This window comes from Macrobrachium nipponense, chromosome 12, assembly GCF_015104395.2.
Source record: "Macrobrachium nipponense isolate FS-2020 chromosome 12, ASM1510439v2, whole genome shotgun sequence".
NCBI lineage: Eukaryota > Metazoa > Arthropoda > Malacostraca > Decapoda > Palaemonidae > Macrobrachium > Macrobrachium nipponense.
In genome coordinates this window covers 101,476,066-101,498,352 of record NC_087205.1, presented here as the reverse complement: position 1 = coordinate 101,498,352, position 22,287 = coordinate 101,476,066, and the positions used below count along the sequence as shown (strand labels likewise).

Sequence of the window (22,287 nt, the reverse complement as noted above, 5' to 3'; positions counted from 1 at the left end):
GGAATGACAGCAAATAGGAAAATTCGACTGGAATGTGTAATCGTATTGATTACCCTGTGGAAGGCTGGTCACTTTATGCCTTTCAATTTCTTAATTGCTTCGTCACATATATTATATATTTATAAATTATATATAATTATCATGTATATATATATATATATATATATATATATATATATATATATATTATATAATTTGCAAACTGATCTAATTCACATGTATGCTACAGTATGTTCAGTATGTTGGAAAGAATCTGTATATTTTCACTACGGAAGTAGAACAAAGCCGCTGTTCTTATTTGGCAGAAGCTAGCTATATATCTAGGCAGAAAGAAATACAGCCACCATGTTCCCCTTGCATTGACGATATGAATACAAACATTGCCCATCCATAAAACAATATGTTACAACGTTTGTAATTTGAGCATTGTGTATTTTCATTATGTCAACAACGCGGAGAGACTTTTTTTTTTTTTTTTTTTCATTTGTTACGGGCGATTAGCCAGGGAAACATTTATACATGCATATACGTTTTTATTATTTGGCGTTGTCGTCGTTATTTACCTTATTAATTGGTGTCTTCTCTTTCTTTGTTTATTCATTCAAGTGTTTGCTCCGTTTATTTGTTCATATTTGGGAGTGGTGCTGGGGGAAAAACGTCTGACTGACAACCTGAAACGCTGGGAATGGGGCGTCCTTTCGGTCTCCCAGCTTTAATAACAGCTAGATTAACGACAGTAATCATTTATTTTAGTCTATCAGAGTGGTGGTGTACGGTTCATTAACCGTGTTTGAATATTCATGGCCGAATCTGCCACCCATTTCATTTCTCTCTCTTTTCTCTCTCTCTCTCTCTCTCGTCTTTCACTCTTGCGGCTTTTGGGCAGGCTCACGACTATCGGCGAGGCCTGGCCAATCTTCGGGTGTGCCGTAGTAGTATAGTGCAATTATAGGAGAAATATAACGAGTAAGCGGGGCCGTTTCATAGGTACATCCCGACTCTACTACTACTACTACTACTACTACTACTACTAGTGCTTTAGTTAAGGTCGTTTAAATGATTCTATTGGCATTATCTGAAAAAAAAAAAAAAAAAAAAAAAAATCCTCATACTAGCGTGAGTCTTGAAATTGGGAAATGAATCCACAGTTATGTATATGTAGATATATTCAAAGTAAATCTGTACAGAGGGCTTTCGGGAATCTGTTCGATTCCCCTCTTCAATCTGCACAGATTTATGTTTAGATATATGTACATAAACATAACCGCGGCTTTGTTAAACCATTGACACTATTATTCAGTCGTAATATCAGACCTTTTGGGGTGGGGGGGGGGGGGGGCGCATTTCTGAAGAGTGATAAGGTTGGCCGGGATTTTTTTAATGTCATCAAAATGATGATTATTTATTTATTTATTTTTTAAAAACAAAATTCAAGGTTTCACTCAAAGGCTCTCGCCTTATTCTTGATACTAGAAGTTTGCTAATGGATAAATATATATGATATATATATAGATATATATATATATATATATATATATATATATATATATGTGTGTGTGTGTGTGTGTGTATATATATATATTATATATATATCTATATATAAATATAATATACTAATATAATATATATATATATATATATATATATATATAATATATAATATAATATAATATATAATATATATATATATATATTATATATATATAGTATATATATATATATATATATATATGTATATAATTATATATATATAATATATATCTATATATATATGTATGTATATATATACGAGGACCTCATTTAAACAGGATGGTATTTAGCGGAGATATTCAGAAAAATTTGCACGCTGGAATAAATATCTCCGCTAAATACCATCCTGTTTAGATTAGGTCCTGTTATTAGTTATGTTAATGCACGAATAGCATGATTATATATAATAAATTTATCTTTATAAATTTTTTATAAATATATATATTTAGAGAATTATATTATAATATATATATTATTATATTATATATATATAATATATATATTAATGTAGATACATTCTCCTGTCAAAACGGGATCATTCTGAAATATAAGAGGCCTTTTAAAACACTCTGATTTAAAGCTAAGGACTATATTTCGGTGGACTGACTCCCACCCGTATCAAGTAGTGAATCATTCACTTCTTGACAAGGGTAGGAGTCAGTCCAGCGACTATAGTCCTTAGCTTTAAACCAGAGTGTTTTATTGGGTCTTTTATATTTATATATGTTATGTATAATATATAATATATATATATATATGTGTGTGTGTGTGTGTGTATGTAAAGAAATACCTCAGTACCTTGCTCTTCAATCATAGTACATATCCGTATAGTAGTTTATTTAGCATTTGATCTATTAGGATAAGATTATTCGTCTGTTATGAAGCGATTAACTTTTCAAAAGTCGACACCACAACATCCGTTCAGCCTTTACAGGAGACAAAGAAAATTTGAAGAATTCCAGTTTTAATGTGAATTTCGTCAACAGTCAATCTATAAGCGTTGTCCTCTTCCATTCACACAAAAGCGGAGGAGGAATGACGCTAAATGCCACGACGACAGAGACGATAACATTAAAAGGTAAGAAGAAGGGGAAGATAAAGAAAACGGCGCCCGTGCATGTATAGTAGTACTACAGAGGGATCCAAGATGTCCTAAAGTTCCTTGAATTATTCAGGAGTCACAACAATTAGGCGGCGTGGTGATTCCCCTTGACATCGTAGTCGTCTTCGAGTAACAAAGGCCTGGAAAGGGGCGGCCCTTTGTCAAATTACCCAGCCTTTTGTTATCAATGAACGTCGGTTTTCGATCTTTGGAGACTCGCTCGCTCTGCGTTCATCAGGACCGTGGTGTGATCAGGGCGAAATCTGTTCGAGGAATCGAAGAGCTATCTCGATTGCGTGAGTTATGAAACATTTCTTAGTTAGTGATAATTTTCTTATTATTATTATTATTATTATTATTATTATTATTATTATTATTCTTATTATTATTATTATTATTGTTGTTGTTTATTATTATTATGAAATGAACTATAATACTCGGAACGGACATCCTTGTCGGATAAGGGAAACTTGAAGGAATATACTGTAATATTAAGTCAGTGGAAAATAACGAACACACACACACACACACACATATATATACATGTTATATATATACTTTATTTATATATATATATATATATTTATATATATATATATATATATATATATATATATATATATATATACATTATGTCTCTGTTCTACCACTCACCACACACACACACACACACACACACACACACACATATATATATATATATATATATATATATATATATATGTGTGTGTGTGTGGTGTGTGTGTGTGTAATACTTTTTGAAAAGATACTTTCAGGTTTCAGCGCGTGAATTCGATGAGTTGCGAGTCTTTCATTTCAAATGCTGCTTTTTTTTTTTTTTTTTTTTTTTTTTTTTTCTTTTATCACGCGTAGCCATTTTTTTCCCTGTGTTCTAACTAAAGACGGCGAACCGCGTCCCATTTCGGGGTGCGTCGTGTTCCCCTGCTCAACCACGGGACCGGAAAACGTGTCACTGACAGGTCCTGATGTAAGGCCTATAACGAGGTTTTATGAGCCGTTTACACAAGACGGGGGTTCACCCTCCCGCGTAGGTAAGGCGCTGAGGACAGCAAATAAAAGAGGAGGTTAGGTCGGCCGTACGAGCAGCAACCTACGGAGGCAGCAGCTCGTATGACCGAAGGTGCTACTTGTGTTTGTGCCTTTGCTAATTCCTCAGAGCAGAAACCTCCTTGTAAACAGAGGAGTTTTCCGTAGGGGTTAGTGCCGCCAGGGCACGCCTCACGCCCGGTGCACTGTAGGCGCTACTTCAGGTTCTTTGCAGCGTCCCTTCGAACTCTAGCTGCCACGCCTTTCATTCCTTTTAATGTACCTCTGTTCATATTCCCCTTTATTCATCTTACTTTCCGCCATCTCCTAACGTTTCGTTGTGCAACTGCGAGGATTTCCTCCTGTTACGCCTTTCAATCCTTTCAGCTCACTATCCGTTTCAGAGCTGAGTGACCTGATGGGTCATTTTTAGATCAGCGCGTAGCTGGTATATCAAGTTTCTTAAAAGGAAAAAGAATATTGTAAGACCAATAGAGAAGATTCCATACAAATTCAATGCCGTGGAAACAGCTACTGTTTTTAGCGCTACTTCCCTCCGAGAAGGTCTCCTCCCTCATTATTATTATTATAATCATAATTTTAGTTATCAGTGAAAAATGACAGTGATAATAAATTCATTTTTCATGACCATCGTATTGTTTCCTTTTGGAACGTGGAGGTCCTTATATATTCATTATTATTATTATTATTATTATTATTATTATTATTATTATTATCCAGACTTTATCTTCTAGAAGTTACTTGGAATCCCGTACGGTTTCCAATTTTTAGTGCACTGGAAATTTTCAGGCTATTTGACCAACTGTTCCAAGGACAATTTTTTTTTTCTTTATTTAATTCGGAGACAGGATAATTTAGTTGTTAGCAGCACAAGTGTGTCTCTTTATCTCACTTCCCCGGGTCATCTCGGGGACACCGAAATGACCTCTTGGAGGCCATGGCAGCTGAGCCTGTGACCTCAGTAGTTCCAAGATTTGAAAAATGATTTTTTTTTCACCCCGATTTAGATCTTTGTAGTTCCTCATATATACCATAAGCACTCGATTATATATATATATATATATATATATATATTCTATATATATTACATATCTATAAAATATATATATATATATATATATATAATATATATATATATATATATATATATATATATATATATATATATATATATATATATATATGTATGTATGTATGTATGTATGTATGTATGTATGTATGTATAACTGAATCACGAAAGTTGGAACGTGATAAATGCATAAATAAAGGTATAAGCCAAACGACGGAAGACAAACAACGGAGTAGCTGCAAGATCTTTCGACTCAACATCTTTTACTTAGGAGACATTGAGTCGAAAGATTTTGCAGCTACTCCATTGTTTATCTTTCCTTCGTGGCTTATACCTTTATATATATATATATATATTATATATATATATATATATATATATATATATATATTTCTATATACAGTTACGTATTGAACAGAAATAAATTTATGACTCGCATGGGGATCGAACCCAGGTCTTTCAAGTGAAAGGCAAGGGCGCTGCCAACTGAAACAACTTTTTTTTTTGTGTGACATGTGGTTCAGAGAGTAGTGCCCTTGCCTTCCAGTTGAAAGACTTGGTTTCGATCACGATGTGAGTCAGCAATTTAGTATATAGATATATATTTAGTGTGTTTATGTGGTATTGCTTATTCTTGTGCTTCAGTTCTCGTCATCACAGAAAAGGCATTTAACAGATCCGCCAAAGGAATCGTAAATTTTGTTATATTTTTGGGAAATGATTATTATTGTCTAGTGGCATTTTTGTTCATCTCTTGTCTCTCTCTTACTGCATTTCGTTTTGCCTAATTTCATGTGCAGTTGTTTCAGTTGTAGAGAATATTGCTTGTGCTTTCTAAACAAACTATCTTCAAGGTTTTCTGTGATAAAATTGCAGAGTGACGTATTTATATCAGTCCAGCTTTTAAAGGTTATCACAACCCTACCCATAACAGCATATGGTGAGAAATACAAAATACCACAGGGAAAGGTAAATGAAACAGAAGGGTTAGACCTGATCGGTTTCGTCTAATTAGACATTTTCAAAAGGATGAAAAAGGTTCAAAATTTTAATCACTGTCAAAGGACCATATCAATTCAACATGCCGACTGTAAAAGAAAGGAGTTGGCATCTGGAAAGAGTAGTTTGAGTCTATCTGACTGATAGATATCAGTCTAACAATCATTTAAAATGTGTCGTAAAATCTTCATTCACAAAACATGCAATATAATTTCTAGTACTGTACCATGTGCCGGTCCTACTGAAATTATCTACTGAGCAGGCAGTACCGGAGATGACTATGCCTACTATTTTATTTTTCTTCAAAAAATATATATAATATATTTACATATATCTACTGATATATGTTTATATATAATAAAGGAGCGGCTCCACTAAAAATTTAAATAAAGCAAAATTTTTGTAACAACCCCATAACCCCGAGGGGGTCCTTCTGGGCGGCCCCTTTATTTACTCACTCGTCATCCTTCGGTCTACGTAATGGCAATAACCGGCCATTCAGTTTAGCCAGGTTGTTAGATAGTTAACTACCGGCAGTAGGGTGATTAGTCCCACCTGTCCGTCCGGCAATTCATTCACTTACCTTGTTCCCCCCGCTGATTAAATGCAATATAAAAACAACATACAAACAAACAAACTAACTTACCTTGTTTCCTACTGGTCGGCAAACTGGTTTTCCTTCAAATCGACAACTGGTTTTTCTGTTGCGATCGTAGTCTGCGATATCAAAATAGGTAATCATACTCAACCTTTATTTTACTTTTGAGAATCTTGGGGTGAAATGAAAAAATTGAAATTATTTGTAAACATGAGAATAACAATGATCCAATTATCTTTTATAAAGTATCCATAAATTTGAATGTAACTAAACTTGTATGTATGTAAACTTGCGCTCTACAGAAATCCGAACCGCTTGACTGATTTAGACAGAATTTTCCTTGTGGCCCTCAGTTGACCCAAGGAAGGTTTTCGTATAGGTTTCAGACCCATATCACCACCTTCCGTGGTACCGTATATAACCCAGCAATTTTCCTTCATCACCTTTGAGTTCTTTTGTCGTGTTAAGTATGCGTACTATCACTGAGAATGCTTTTGTTTCCTGTGATAAATAATAAATAATTCGTCTTGAATTCATTGCTTAAAAGAAATATGTTGATCAATCAAAACCACACCACGTGTTAATTCCTCTCTAAGGTAAATAATCACTTGTCATTCAGGGATTTCCCGGGATGTGCCAGGTTGGTCAGTTAATGTATATATATAATATGTATTATATATATATATATGTAATATACTATATATATATATATATATATATATCTACTACCTGGAGATGACCATGCTTACTTTTATTTTCCTTTTGTAATATTAATTATATATATATATATATATATATATATATATTAATATATATACACATATATATATAAATCACACATATCCACAGGTGAAAAATAATAGACAGGGTGTAGGTCCTGACCGGTTTCGACTTTTATTTTCAAGCCATTGACAATGGCTTGAAAATAAAGCCGAAACCGGTCAGGACCTACACCCTGTCTATTATTTTTCACCTGATATGTGTGATAAACGAATCACATGCTAAAGTGATTATAATCATATATATATATATATATATATATATATATATATATATATATATATATATATTATATATATTTATATATATATAGTGAATAACCTTTTTTGCGTCGAGAGGCGTCTTTTTCTTGCCGTTATCACTCTGTCCCCTTTTGTTCTTTTTATTTGAGAGAGAGAGAGAGAGAGAGAGAGAGAGAGAGAGAGAGAGAGAGAGAGAGAGAGAGAGAGAATCCTCAAGTGCTTCACCTTTCATTCCTATCATTTTACGGCACCAGTCCTTTGTGAGTTGCCGTGTGTTCAGACCCTAATGAATTGGTAATCAGTTAATTAGCAACCGTGAACTGAGTTCCGAAAAAAAAAGCTGAAAAAAAGTGCAAGATAAATTTACAAACTTGAACTTCCTTAATGTCTGTGTGCTGTACATGCTAGGTATTTTTTTACACGATATTGCATGTAAATACGACCTTTGTAATTGGAGATAGAAAAAGATTAACGGAATATTCAAGTAGCTGTCGATTACTATACCAGTCTGTGAAGTACAGTTTTTTTTTTTGGTTTTTTGTATCCTCAGTTTAGATGTAATACATATCTGTTACTTGTTATAATCCTAACCATTATTCCTTTTATATTGTTGGTATCGTTTTATATTGTTGGTATCGTTTGTTCACTGGGTATTTTTACCATCATGAAGATTTTACTTCTACAGATGTGGTATGATGAAAGGTGCCGTGAGACGTGATATTTTTCCTTGCAAAAACATCTTATTGAGCCTCTTTATAATTATTAATTCACCATTAATTACCCGGTCAAGATAAATTTAATCCACCATTTACCCACCGTCTCCCCTCAATCATCCTCTGTCACCATAACCATCATCATCACCATCACCGTCTCTATCATCATCGTCATTCAGGCTAATTTAGGAAGCCTTTCAGTTTAGCTCCATTGTTTTTTAGTTAGAGATTGCACTTCTTATATTTTTTCTTCTGCCTCATAGCACAGTCGTTCATTATGCTCAAAAGACGAACTTTCTAATATGATCACTGTAGACGTACAGTTATTCGCTCGTAGACCAAGCGCTCTTCATATAACATTTCGTGTGTGGTCGTTAACGAAGACTGTATAACCAGTTAACTGAAAGGTATAGGCTTTTTTTGCCACCTCGTCCATTATGCGCTAAAAAGCACCTTTCTTCTCAAGTATGAATTCAGGCATTTATATCTATCATCATTCAAGTACATCCCCGTAGGTGGGGTACTGTTGTCAGTGCACCTAACGCGGCGCTCCGTTCATATTCTTTTTCTTCCATCATACATTCCACCCTCTTCTAACAAGTGTTTCTTAGTGCAGCTGCGAGGTTTTCCTCCTGTTACACCTTTCAAGCCTTTTTATCGCCAATTTCCTTTACAGCACTAAAGGATCTCATAGGTCCTAGCGCTTGGCCTTATGCCTGAATTCTGCATCTGTTCTATATTCTATTCAAGCACATAAAAGTAGCGTTTCTTCCAAAAGAAAACGATCTCTTATCACAGGCTCAGAAAACGGTCCTCTTCTCATGTCAAACACGTTTCTCCTTCGATGTTAGTCACGTGACCTAAGTGTCGTGGTCAAGGTCCTTAAAGTATATTTAAAAGACTTTGGTCGTGATGTTTGTCGCCGAGTCAGGTGACCACGAAGACTGCGGAAGCCTTTCGGTGACCCCACATTAGGAAAAGGGGGAAGGATGTCAGCATCAGCTGGAGATAAGAGTCTTTTATTGTTATTATTATTATTGTTATTAAGATCTCCCAAACGGGCAACATCACAATGACACCCTTTAGAATGGTCTCCCGTCTGTATCAGCCACGGCGCCTGCGCCCTGAGCATTCAAGAGGGCGGCTTGAGACTTCCAGCTGAATTATACAAACGCAGTGAACAAAATACTTGGACAGGTGTTAGCCCTTTTGAATTTTCCAAATATCACAAGGCATCAAGGTATATATGGACGGCTATGGGTATATTCCTTTCTCTTGATAATATCGGTTATGTTTGGACTGGCGTTTACAACATCTGCGACATTCCCGAGATTCGGTTGGTCGGAATCAGCGACCGTGACTCATGTTATATGAATGCAAAAGGATCTGGGCTTCATAGCGAATTCACGTATCATAACGGGTGAATGAATAAAGAAAGCCAAGGTGGCGTCTGACGGCCTTTTAGAGGCTTGGCATAACTCGGTCGCCAGCAGAACACTGTTTTAATAATGATTTCCTCTGTACACACACACACACACACACACACACACACACACACACACACACACATATATATATATATATATATATATATATATATATATATATATATTTATATATGTCTATGTATAATGTGTGTGTGCTTGTGTTTCCCTTATTGTTTGCACCACATCCATGCACATACATAACGTCAAGACGAAATATCATATTCTCTCTCTCTCTCTCTCTCTCTCTCTCTCTCTCTCTCTCTCTCTCTCTCTCTCAGTATATAAGGCATGAGGGTCTAAACACCATCCATCCTGGTTTGGTGAGCATTAGCACTCTGATACTTTTGTTTCGATTCGTGAATTTCTGGTGGATCGTAAGGAGGATATATATATGCATATATATATATATATATATATATATATATATATATATATATATATATATATATTATTATATATATATATATGTATGTTTATGTTCTGTTATTGTTACACTTGTCATTTTTTAGCTCGCACTTTCGGATATGAAACCAAAATAATTCGTCAATAGTAAATTCACGTTGTTTTCGGAATGACTCACACCAAAGGGAATTATATATGATAATTCCTAATATATAATTCCCTTTGGGCGCGTGTTATTAGCAAGGTAAAAGTTTTGCTTTATTTATATTTTATATTCCTCTTCATAATTATTATTCCTTGCTCATATCAGTTTTCTCCCTGTAATTGATGGCTGACACTGGTCAAAACCTACATCAGATATATATATATATATATATATATATATATATATATATATATATATATATATATATATATATATATATATATATATAATGTACGAATAATGGTGCATATGAGATTGGGTATTCATGTACGTATAAGTATCGCGTATAACAATAAGTCGAAGTCCTCCATTACCTCGATTTGTGTCAGATTGTGTAAGTTTATCCGACAGAACTAAAGAAAAAAAAAAATGGAGTCGTAAGTTTCCAAGAGATTCCTATCAGGGTCCTGTGCCTGGAAAGAGAATCTCTGGAAACGATGCCTTTGCTCTGAAGTGATCTGAAGAATTTGTAGCGTATCAGAGAATGCAAATGGAAAACAAACGGGTGGAGGACGACTCAAGTTTTCAAATCCGTTTTTTATGTCTTCCTTTCTTGTGTGGAGAGAGGATTTTTTTATGTTATTATTTCTGGTGTATAAGATCTGTTGCTATGTACATTGTTATCATTTTAGGTTCTGAACTTCCGCCCCATGGATGACTTAAATGTAAAATCGGTCGTTGTGATTAAGTGAAAAGTAACATATTTTTTCCGCTCAACTTATGGGGGAGTGTTAGAAATTACTTACGGTTCTTTGCAACATGCCTTCGCTCCCCTGGCTGCAACTCCTTTCGTTCCTTTTACTGTACCTCCGTTCTTATGATCTCTCTTCAGTCTTGCCATCCACCCTCTCCTAACAATGATTTTATAGTGCAACAGCGAGGTTTTCCTCCTGTTATAGATTTCAAACCTACCTACACTTAAATTCCTTTCCAGCGCCGAATGACCTCAATGGTCCCAGTGCTTTGGCCTTTGGCCTAAGTTCTAAATTCAACTTAGTTAGATAATTCTAAGATTGACAGACGAAGTGGGAATATTCGAGTGTCTGCGTTTTTGAGTCGCTGTGCCACTAAAGAATAAAATGAATGCTAACAAGACTTCCTAATATTTTGATTAAGTTTGCATTGGGATTGATTGATTGGATACTACCGGAGCCGCCACTAAAAAATGCCAGCCACTGCATTATGCAGTAGGAAATCATTGTCCATTTAATATGGTGAAGTTACAATTTTTTTGCGTCATAAAAGAAGTAATCGCGAAAGATAGTGAAAACCACAATTTGATAAGAGCAGCCTCTTTACTCATGCAAAGTAGTATGTCGGAAAAAATATTAAGAGATCCCTTGACAAATGTTCTCTTTATTTTTTCAAGCATCCTGCCGGGAAATGGCATTAATTATGGTGATTTGTAAAAAGACTCATAAATTGGTCACAGCAAAGTCTGTTAGTTACGGGTTACTACTAAGCGCCTCAGTGGCGTGGTTGGTATGGTCTTGGCCTGCCACCTCGGTGGTCGCGAGTTCGATTCTCGGGCATTCCATTGGGGGGTCAGAGATGTGTATTTCTGATGATAGAAGTTCGCTCTCGACGTGGTTCGGAAGTCACGTATAGCCGTTGGTCCCGTTGCTGAATAACTACTGGTTCCATGCAACGTCAAAACACCATACAAACAAAACAAACAAAAGCAAACAACAAATAATTTCGAAGAATATTGTTAATCGTTTGTTGAAGGCGACCTCGAGATTCCAAGGCCAAAAACTGAATATTAAAATCTTGTTTATCCAGAATGCCTATCAGATCTATATATAGGACATTACTGCCTGTCGAATTGATTTGTTAAAAGTCAGGCTAAACAAATCACTCGTCAGGTCTGAGGCAGCTTTCATTGCATTTCTTGAGATAAATTTGAGATTTTGCTTGATTGTGACAATAATATTACAAGGAGTGAGGAAACGCATTGTGTAACAAAATTGTTTAATTATACAAGATTGATGTCTATGAAGTACACTAAACTAACTCATCCCGTCCTGAGCGCATATTCCCGAACTTTCATAGAGTACTGAGCCTTCCCTGAAAATCTTGAAAATAACCTCATTATGTTTCCCACACCCAAAATTTTACTACCTTCTACACAGAAACTAATTTAACCTAACCCAACTTAACCTAACCTAACGTAGGGGCTTGGCAAAAGAGCTGGGGCTGTTGCAATACTATACTCTGTTTTTTTCCATCTGTCCATCCGCCTGTGGTGTTTTCGCATGGTATAACACTGCTTCCCTCGCTTTAAATATTTACGCTATGTCTAAGTTTTAGGTAAATAAAAGGATATCTGGATGTACATTTGCTACTGAAAAGTGTTTTAATAATTTACTGTATGCGAATTACACCGTTAATATTCGAAATAGGATATTAGTTAAAGCCCGTGACGCAGTGTTACCATGCGCAAACTCCACAGGCGGATGGACAGATGGAAAAAAACAGAGTATAGTATATTTGTGTCCCGAACCCAGTTAGGCTAATCGGTACTCGGTCCTAATGTCCATGGTAATTCTTTAATGACCATTTTTTCAATGAAGTAACAGGCTCATTTACCGTGAAGGTGGTCTGCCCCAGCGTACGAATAGTATCTTTTATGTTTCTTTGCATTCATTCCAATCCATCGGAGGAAGGAAACGGCAAAACCACGAGTTTATTGGAAACTACTATTTTTTGGGCCTCCAGAAATGTTTTTTGGATGAGGTTTATAATGCATAACCCAGTTCCAACTTGTAAGGGGTTAGTGCCGTCGGTGCACCTCATTTGCTGCTCTGTAGGCGTCAATTTAGGTTCTTTGCAGCGTCTCTTGGGGCCCCTAGCTTCAACTCCTTTCGATCCTTTAACTGTACCTCCGTTCATATTCTCTTTCTTCCATCTTACTTTCCGCCATCTCCTAACATTTGATTCATAGTGCGACTGCGAGGTTTTCTTCCTGTTACGCCTTTCAAGCCATTTTTACTCTGTTTCCTTTTCAGCGCTGAATGGTCTCATAGGTCCACGCGCTCTGCCATGGGCCAAAATTCTATTTTCCATTCCATTCCCAGTTCCACACGACTCGCTGCTGCCGGATAGTTGCCTGGTACACACACACACACACACACACACACACACACCCACCCACCCACACACACACATATATATTTATATATACACACGTATATATGTCGTTGTTTGCATGACAGCGTGTCTTTTACGACCATGCTAAAAGGACAGGTAATTTTCCTGGTATATACGTCAACTTAGTTTTGTGAAATTTATATATATATATATATATATATATATATATATATATATATATATATATATATATATATATTTAATTAAATAAAATAATACTATATATATAGAGAGAGAGAGAGAGAGAGAGAGAGAGAGAGAGAGAGGGAAAGGAAATAAATTTGAGATGTCAAAATTCACCTCTTCATTTGAACTCGAACGCGGGTGGGTGGGGTGGGTGTCCGTTTTCTTTCTCTAATTGCATAGATTACCCTAGGGGAGATTGATGATAGCACCTAATTAGCTCGGGGCTCCAGGATCTTTTTTTTCTCTCTCTCTCTCTTTCGCTTTTCCTATATTTTTCTTTGTCAAGCCGTAAATTTTTTGTCCCTTCCGCTGTTACGATTGAGGGTCATGACAAAGTGCTTTTCTTGTTTGAATTTCCAGCTGGTCTATATTATTATTATTATTATTATTATTATTATTATTATTATTATTATTATTATTATTATTATTATTATTATAATAAGAAGAAGAAGATCTTTCAGTGTCTATCAATAGAGAAGAATCTCTACAAGCGTAACGCTCCTGAAGTAGCTTTTACTTTTAATAAAGTATGCTTGAGTGAAGGGTATGCTTCCCAAGTATTATTATTATTATTAATTTATTATATTATTTATTATTATTATTATTTATTATTATTATTATTATTATTATTATTAAAAGGATTAGAAGGATACCTTTCAGTGTCTTCCATTATCATTAATACTGATGACGTAATCGTATACCAAAGAAGGAAGAGAGACCTTACCGCGTTCACACAAAATCTATGGCTCTCATATATATACTTTAATAACCGATCACGATTCCATGTAAACAACGATCGATACAAGTCTCAACCCGGTGACGATGAAGCCCAGGTAACTTTTGTTCTAAGCAAAGTATATATAGAATATTACTTTGGTTCTAAGTATCCGGATTGAGGGGTAAGTCGTATCCTCCCCGCTTCGGGTGGAGCTGGGAGTTTACGGTGGCGGGGGAAGAGGGGGGGGGGGGTGAGCGTTGGTTTGTTGGCCTTACTGTAATTCAGTCGATAAAGAAGGTGCATGTTGGTTTGTCTTAGTGATGTGCCTGATTTAAGGGGGCATTACTTGTTATTTCTTGATTTAATTTCATGTTAGTATTTTTTCATGACGATTTGTAAATGCGTGCTTACATTCGCATGATTATCTATCTATCTGTCTGTTTATACATATCTGGATATATATATATATATATATATATATATATATATATATATATATATATATATAGTGTGTGTGTGTGTGTGTGTGAATTTTTATCACATCACCGTGATTCATATATATATATATATATATATATATATATATATATATATATATATATATATATATATATATATTCATCGAGCTACAAATGTCCTTTAATATCCAATTACGCTCTACCTCGGAATTTTTTTAGTTTGATAATAATTTCGTCTCTCTGTCACTGGAGTCCTGATGTTGGATATTAAAGGACATTTGTAGCTCGATGAACTATATATATATATCTATATATATATATATTATATAGTATATATATATATATATATATATATATATATATATCTAAGGTTTGGCTCTAATACCGGCGCAATCATGGACCCAACCTGTCTCTCAAACCGTAATTATGAAATTGATTCGCTGTGTCACGGAAAGAGGGATTTGTGCGTGGTTTTTTAAGTTTTGTTTTTCACGTCCAAAGAAAAATAGTATTATATATACTCGCGCACCTGACAAAGAAAGCTGGCTAGTTCAATTTTATATTACAGGTAAATGTTTGATGTTTTAAAATTACAGTTGGGAGCAATATTATATATATATATATATATATATATATATATATATATATATATATATAATAAATATATATATACCTATATCATATACATATAGATTAATTATATATATATATATATATAGTATATATATATATATATATATATTATATAGATGATTATTCATACAGTAATTTGAATACAAACTTTTTCAGACAATAGCCAAATTAAGGAGCCGGCTTTCTCTCTTACGTGTGCAAATATAATAATATTTTTCTTCTGACGTCTATGAAAAACAATTTTAAAAAGCCACGCACAATAAAAAAAAAAATGCTTTCCGTGACACAGCGAATCTGGTTCTAAGGAACCAGACCTTAGAATCGGCTGGGCAGTGAAGCTAGAGAGAGAGAGAGAGAGAGAGAGAGAGAGAGAGAGAGAGAGAGAGAGAGAGAGGTCTCCACGTGACGTCACGGAGGGCGAGTCACGCCAGTCCCAGAGGGCCAACTACACTAATGAGATCGCTCTAAACTTTCTTCTTGTCTACGCCAAACTCCACCTGTCCTAAAACTACTTGGCCTTACTATGTTATTATAGTAAATTACTACTTCTATGAGGGATGAATGGGGGCCAAAGGACCCACATTGTTTTTAGACTTTATTTCGTCAATTTTCTTGTCCAGGGTACGCTTTTGGTCTCTCTCTCTCTCTCTCTCTCTCTCTCTCTCTCTCTCTCTCTCTCTCTCTTCTCTCTCATCTTTTTTCCTGTTAACGTATTTTTTAATGCTAACTAAATAGTTATACAGTAGATGAATTAAAAGAAAAAAATAGTTCACCTGCCACAGGACTTAAACCAGGTTAATTGAACAAAGACAGTAATTGTGGGGGAGTATAGTTGTAAGGAAAGAGACAAAGGCGCTCTTGAGATTTGAGCTAGGCAGTGGCGTGGTCGGTATGGTGTTGGCATGCCACCTCGAGTTCAATTCTCAGACATTCCATTGAGGAGTCAGAGATATGTATTTCTGGTGATAGAAGTTCACTCTCGACGTGGTTCGGAAGTCACGTAAAGCCGTTGGTCCTGTCGCTGAATAACCACTGGTTCAGTGCAACGTAAAATTAATAGTAAGGGTTTACTTTGGCCCCGTTTACGGTTATATGTTATCGGAACTGTCATCATACAGCAATACTCTAAGGAAAAGCAAATGGTTTAAGAAATGATAAAAAAAAGATGACCTGAACAAGTACTGTAGACAACTTTCTATATTTTTGTAGTTCGAAAACTGGTAATCAGGTATAATACAACTAATTAGAGATTTTCTTGACAAGTTTGTCCATGAATTCAAGATATTTTATTTCCACGAAAAACGAGGACCATGTGAAGATTGAACACTTGCACTTTTTTTCTATTATTAAAGTTTCGTGTTTCCCCTTTTCTTTCTTATTACATGATCATTAAAAAATATTTACTTTAAAAAAAAATACCGTGCATAGTTAAGTTGCGTCTCTTCTGCAGAGATATTATACAGGACAGAACCAGAAGTTCGTAAATCTGTTCGATGTGATAGGAAGACCCTCCGTTGGTTTCTGATTTAGATCGACTCATTGAAAAACTTCCGTACCCACCAGGAGCTGCCCGTAGGTGGGTAGTATAGGGAGATCTGTGCACCTCACTCGGTGCACTGTAGTCATTACTTAAGGTTCTTTGCAACGTCCTCTCGGCCCCTAGCTGTAACCCTTTCCATTCCTTTTACTATAACTCCGTTCATGATCTCTTTCCTCCACCGCACTTTCCACCGTTTTCCTTCTGTTACGTCTTGCAGACCTTCTTTACTACCAAGTTCCGTTTCGGCGCTTATTGACCTCATAGATTGGCCTTTGGGCTGAATTCTGTATTCTAATTCCAGTTCCACGAGGAGGTGAGATATTCTCAGATTCTTATTCCTTGACTAGATTTTAACTCTCATGACATGTGATTGTACACAGCAAGGAAATCAACCAAACTATGAAGTTTAGTGGAATTCCCTTTTCCATCAACCTCAGAGGTCATTTCAGAACATTTAGGTGTGCTTCCGATTTTCGTAGAAATCAGCATAATGTTAATTTAGACTCGTCAAATTTGTTTGATGTCAAACAAGTATTGTTGTAACATTCCGTAAACTAATTTACGTTTGCTCATCTGATATGAGACGGTCCCATCCCATTTGATCTAGACATCAGACAGCCATCTTCATATCCAATCTAAGTATGGCCACTTTACCATATATTTCATTAGTTTTGACATATCTTAGGATGTTTGTAGTAACATCTTTCTCCAAATCTGCAATTCCCTCTTTTCAAAAGGTTGCAGATTTTGTTCTTTCCTTTCTGTCTATTTTATCCTCTCTCCCGTCATTGTAGTTAGATCTGGGTAGAGCCTCTTCGGGATTTGCTTTTCTGAGAGAGAGAGAGAGAGAGAGGAGAAGAGAGAGACGAGAGAGAGGGAGTGAGGAGAGAGAGAGAGAGAGAGAGAGAGAGGGGGGCACTTTTAATACGTTATAGTTCTTTATGCTGAAAGTATGGGATTTCGTTCTAAGAGGTTTGCTTTTTAGACAGCTGTAGCACGAAAGAAGACATTTTCTTTCTTTTTAGACAAATGTAGCATGAGTGAAAAAAAAAAATTTTAGACAAAAGTAGCATGAATGAAAAAAATTCTTTTTAGACAAATGTAGTATGAGAGAGAGAGAAAAAAGATTTAGTTTTAGACAAACGTAGCATGAAAGAAAAAATTTTCTTTTTAGACAAATGTAGCAAGAAAAAAATTTTTCTGTTTAGACAACTGTAGCATGAAAGAAAAAATTCTTTTAAGACAACTGTAGCAAGAAAGAAAAACGTTCTTTTTAGACAAATGTAGCACGAAAGAAAAATAATTTTTTTTAGACAACTGTAGCACAAAAGAAAAAAAAATGCTCTTTTTAGACAAATGTAGCACGAAAGAAAAAAAAATGCTTTTTTTAGGCAACTGTAGCTCGAAAGAAAAACGTTAAAAAAAACGTCCTTTTTAGGCAACTGTAGCACAAAAGAAAAAAATGCTCTTTTTAGACAACTGTAGCAAGAAAGAAAAAAATTCTTTTTAGACAAATGTAGCAAGAAAGAAAAAAAATTCTGTTTAGACAACTGTAGCACGAAAGAAAAAAATTCTTTTTAGATAAATGTAGCACGAAAGAAAATCAGATTTTTTATTCTTTAAGACAGACATTTTTATTGGTCGCTCTAAGACAGGGTATTCATTCGCACGAAGTATGTTGCAGCTTTATGGCAAAGTAAAGAAGAGAAACTTTACGTCAAAGTATATAATACCCCTGAAGTATGTATGACTATTTATTAGAAACATCTTGAAGACTTGGGCATATTATTTTGTTTTAAGTTATTATTCAGTACATTATTATTTTTAGGTGAACTATTAAGCAGCATTCGGAAGGAAATAATTAGGAGACCGAATTAGTATGACGTATTGATCCCGCAGTTAGAGGGAAATTTTTTTCCCCCTTAGTTTTGGTGAAATTCCTTTTTTAATTACTCTCCGTTGCGTATCAGTTTAGTTCAGGTGATGAATGTTTGGGATTTTGGCCTCTATTGGATAGTAAGAGTCTAGAAGTCCACGTCAGGCCTCTTGCTTCCTTTCTCACCCCCCCTTGCTCCCGCAGGGTGACGGTGCCGTCATTGATACTCATGCGGTGCACTGTAGGCATTACTTCAGGTTCTTTGCAGCGTACCATCGGCCCCTAACTGCAACCCTTTTATTACAACCCATTTTCCTTTTACTGTACCTCCGTTCCTATTCTCTTTCATAGTGCAACTGCTTTGAGGTTTTCCTCTTGTTACACCTTTCAAAGCTCTCTTCTGTCAATTTCCGTTTGAGCGCTGAATGACCTCATAAGGTCCCAGCGCTTGGTCTGTGGCCTAAACTATCTATTATTCTGTTCTATTCTATTCGTTTCTCAACGTATCACAATGATTAGACTCCTTTGCTAACATGAGGCCTCTTTAATGTATATAAAGCAGCAACAAGCCAAATCGAGTATTTAGAATGTAAAGTGTTCCATTCGTTATCCCTCACTTTTTTAAAATTGTTTTATATATATATATTTTATTTTATTTTATTCGAACTACTATTATTTTTTAATCGTAGCAGTAGAAGTAGCAGTAGAAATATATTCCTGATTATACATTGTTAAGAAGATGAAAAATATATCATTATGAATCGTATTTCTTCGTTTTTAGAACTTTTATGGCTCTTAATATCCTTCATGGTGTTTTATTGTTAAAATTTTTGAAGAACAGGTTTTTATTATATGGTCACTATGATCAGTATTTTCAGTGACCTTAACGTCTGCTCCTGACCTCGATTCGTTATCATTATAATGAGAGGTTTTTGTACGTTTGGTTTGCCACCATTTGTTTTTGCTGCTCGGGGAGTGAGCCTACAAACTACTTTGCTGTTGTTGTTGGGGTAGGAAAGGTCTATGGAAGAGCCTAAAAAAAGTCTGGGAAATTTAGGATAGAATATCTATGATTTATTTATGAGGATGAAAATGTCAAGTATAAATAATGTGACTGTTAAACTGTGCAGAACCATCATTTCTAATAAAATATAGCGTATTTGTTTTAATTTTTGTTGGTGAAACAATGCTTTATTTGATCGTAGATTCTCGCACGACGCCCGAGTATGTTGGAGGTCGGATCGCGCCTTGTTGTTGTTGCTGTGATTGTCATAATGAACCCATTTTCGTCATGAGCATGAAGACCCCAACGGAAAAATATAGATTTTGAATTTGAAATTGGTAGGACTGTAAACATTTCATTTTGACATGCGCTAACTGGGCATATTTTGTTACCGTCGTAGCTTTATCGCTTACTCTGGGAGTAAGCCTACAAAGTACTTTGTTGTTGTTGTTTGTTGTTGATCTTGTTTGTTCTGTTGTTTTGTTGGGGGGGGGGGGGGGGGGTTAGGAAAAGGCTCCATGGAAGAGCCTAAAAAGGTCTGAAAAAGGTGTTTCGCGTTGAGTTAAAGATACAGGCATTTTAGGATAGGATATTTATGATTTATTTATTAGAATGAAAATGTAAAATATAAATAAATGTGCATGTTAAACAGTGCAGAACAATTATTTCTGATAAAATTAACGTGTGGGCTTCTTCCTTATGAGTAGGTTTTATCTTCTGAATAATAATAATAATAATAATAATAATAATAATAATACTAATAATGATAATAATAATAATAATAATAATAATAATAATAATAATAATAATAATAATAATAATAATAATAATAATAATGCACCACTGGTCTGCTCAAGAAACATTGGCTTTGGTTGATATATAGGGATTCTTTATCACTAAAAGCACTTTGCTCTCAAACGACCAACATATATGGCACGCTCATGTATAAAACTGTATGCTCATCTTTAAGGGAATGTAAATGAAAAAATGAAGGTACGTTTTTTTTAATGTAAATAAAAAAAAAGGGTCAGTCGTCTCTGAGAGGTTTTATGAGGTCACAATGTAATAGCATGAGTTTTTACACACCCACAATAATTTTTGATTCTCTGGTTTGCTGAAGCAGTTAGTTTGAAATTTATGAGGCAGTCATATGCATCACTCTATGCATGTTGGAAATGGGATAAGGAAGCCTTTATTAAAGAACATCAATCATTGCGTGATGAAAAAAAATCAGTTTAGAACACCAGTCGCTGTAACTAGGAGTTTATAAACTAGAAAGCAACAGTGATAAAAAAAAAAAAGAGGACATTTCGACTGAAAAAATCAAAGGAATTCGTCCAAAACGGCAAAATGTTATCCTTTGGTACTGTCTATTTTCTTTTTTGAATTGGTTTACTTTTTTTTCTCTCCTTTTTTTTGACAGAACTTACCGCCTGATCCTTTGTGCCAGCTTGATTCCTGAGGGATTTGGAAACGAAGAGAGATTTATGCAAAAACATCACTTGGCCATTGTTTATTGCTCTGCTCACCTTTGTCCTCTAAACTTCCGTTTTTCGGGGGATTTCATAGTGCTTTTACGGAGCACTTTTTTTTTTTTTTTTTTTTTTTTTTTTTTTTTTTTTTTTTTTTTTTTTTTTTTTTTTTTTTTATGACATTTCAAAGAGCGATTCCCAGCAATATTAAGGGTAAAGTTAATCTTTGAGGTTTTGTGATCGTTTGCAAGTAAGTGCGAAAATGGTAATTTTTTATTTGCTGTATTTCGGACTGGCACTAAAAATTGGAATGACTTGTGTGGAAGTGCTTATTAAAACTAGTAGTAGCAATAGAATGAAGGTATTATTGTAGCATTCACCTTAACATCACATTCTATGTTCATAAAGCCAGTGGTTTCTATTTTTTTTATTTCTGTTGTTATGAGTTTTAAATAGTTTACATTTCTTGCCATAATCTTGAATAGGTCTATTATGACATTTGTCAGAAATCTTGTCATCATCTACATAAGAAAAGTTTTCTTCATTGAAGACGAAATCTGCTTACTTATTTTTTTTTTTACTTTAAAATCTGCTTTCTTAATTTTTTTTTTACTTCCCGAAATGCCATTGTTATTTTAAATCGATTACCAACAAGATAAGTGAGGTTTACTTTCATGATTAAATAATTCTCGATTTATGAGTTTTCTTCGCCATGATGTGATGCGTCTTTTGATTCAACTATCCGGCAGAAAATTTTTAAATAATCACGACTCGCAGTCAGAAAGTGACATCACTTTGATGACCAACTCAAATTTCCTTTCCCAGGAGAGGAGTGGGAAGAAGGGGACGAAGAGGAAGAAGAGGAGGGCGAGGAGAAGGAGCTGGAAGAAGAAACAACGAATTCTGCAGGTAAGCAAGTGATCCAGTGAGTAGGAGCTTAGTGGTCGCTGCATTGTATGGGGACGATATTAGCGTTTTTCTTCCGGTTGGTAACTGGAAAAAATAGGAGTTATTCGATTATGTGGTAATGAATTTTTCCTATTGTAGCACTAGGAA

The 22,287-nt window shown here is 35.1% G+C and overlaps 1 protein-coding gene across 2 annotated transcripts in view; it reads left to right on the top strand.

Annotated features, from left to right (window-relative positions):
• The window catches only part of LOC135224705 (inhibitor of growth protein 1 homolog), a 642,357-nt gene that overhangs the window by 11,647 nt on the left and 608,423 nt on the right, over positions 1-22,287 (top strand). The window contains exon 2 of one of the 2 annotated variants that reach the window (XM_064263977.1): positions 22,057-22,140. The exons of the other annotated variant lie outside the window; for it this stretch is intronic. Coding sequence (XP_064120047.1) covers positions 22,057-22,140 — 84 coding nt within the window. The remainder of the gene's footprint in view (positions 1-22,056; positions 22,141-22,287) is intronic. 2 annotated transcript variants of the gene reach the window in all.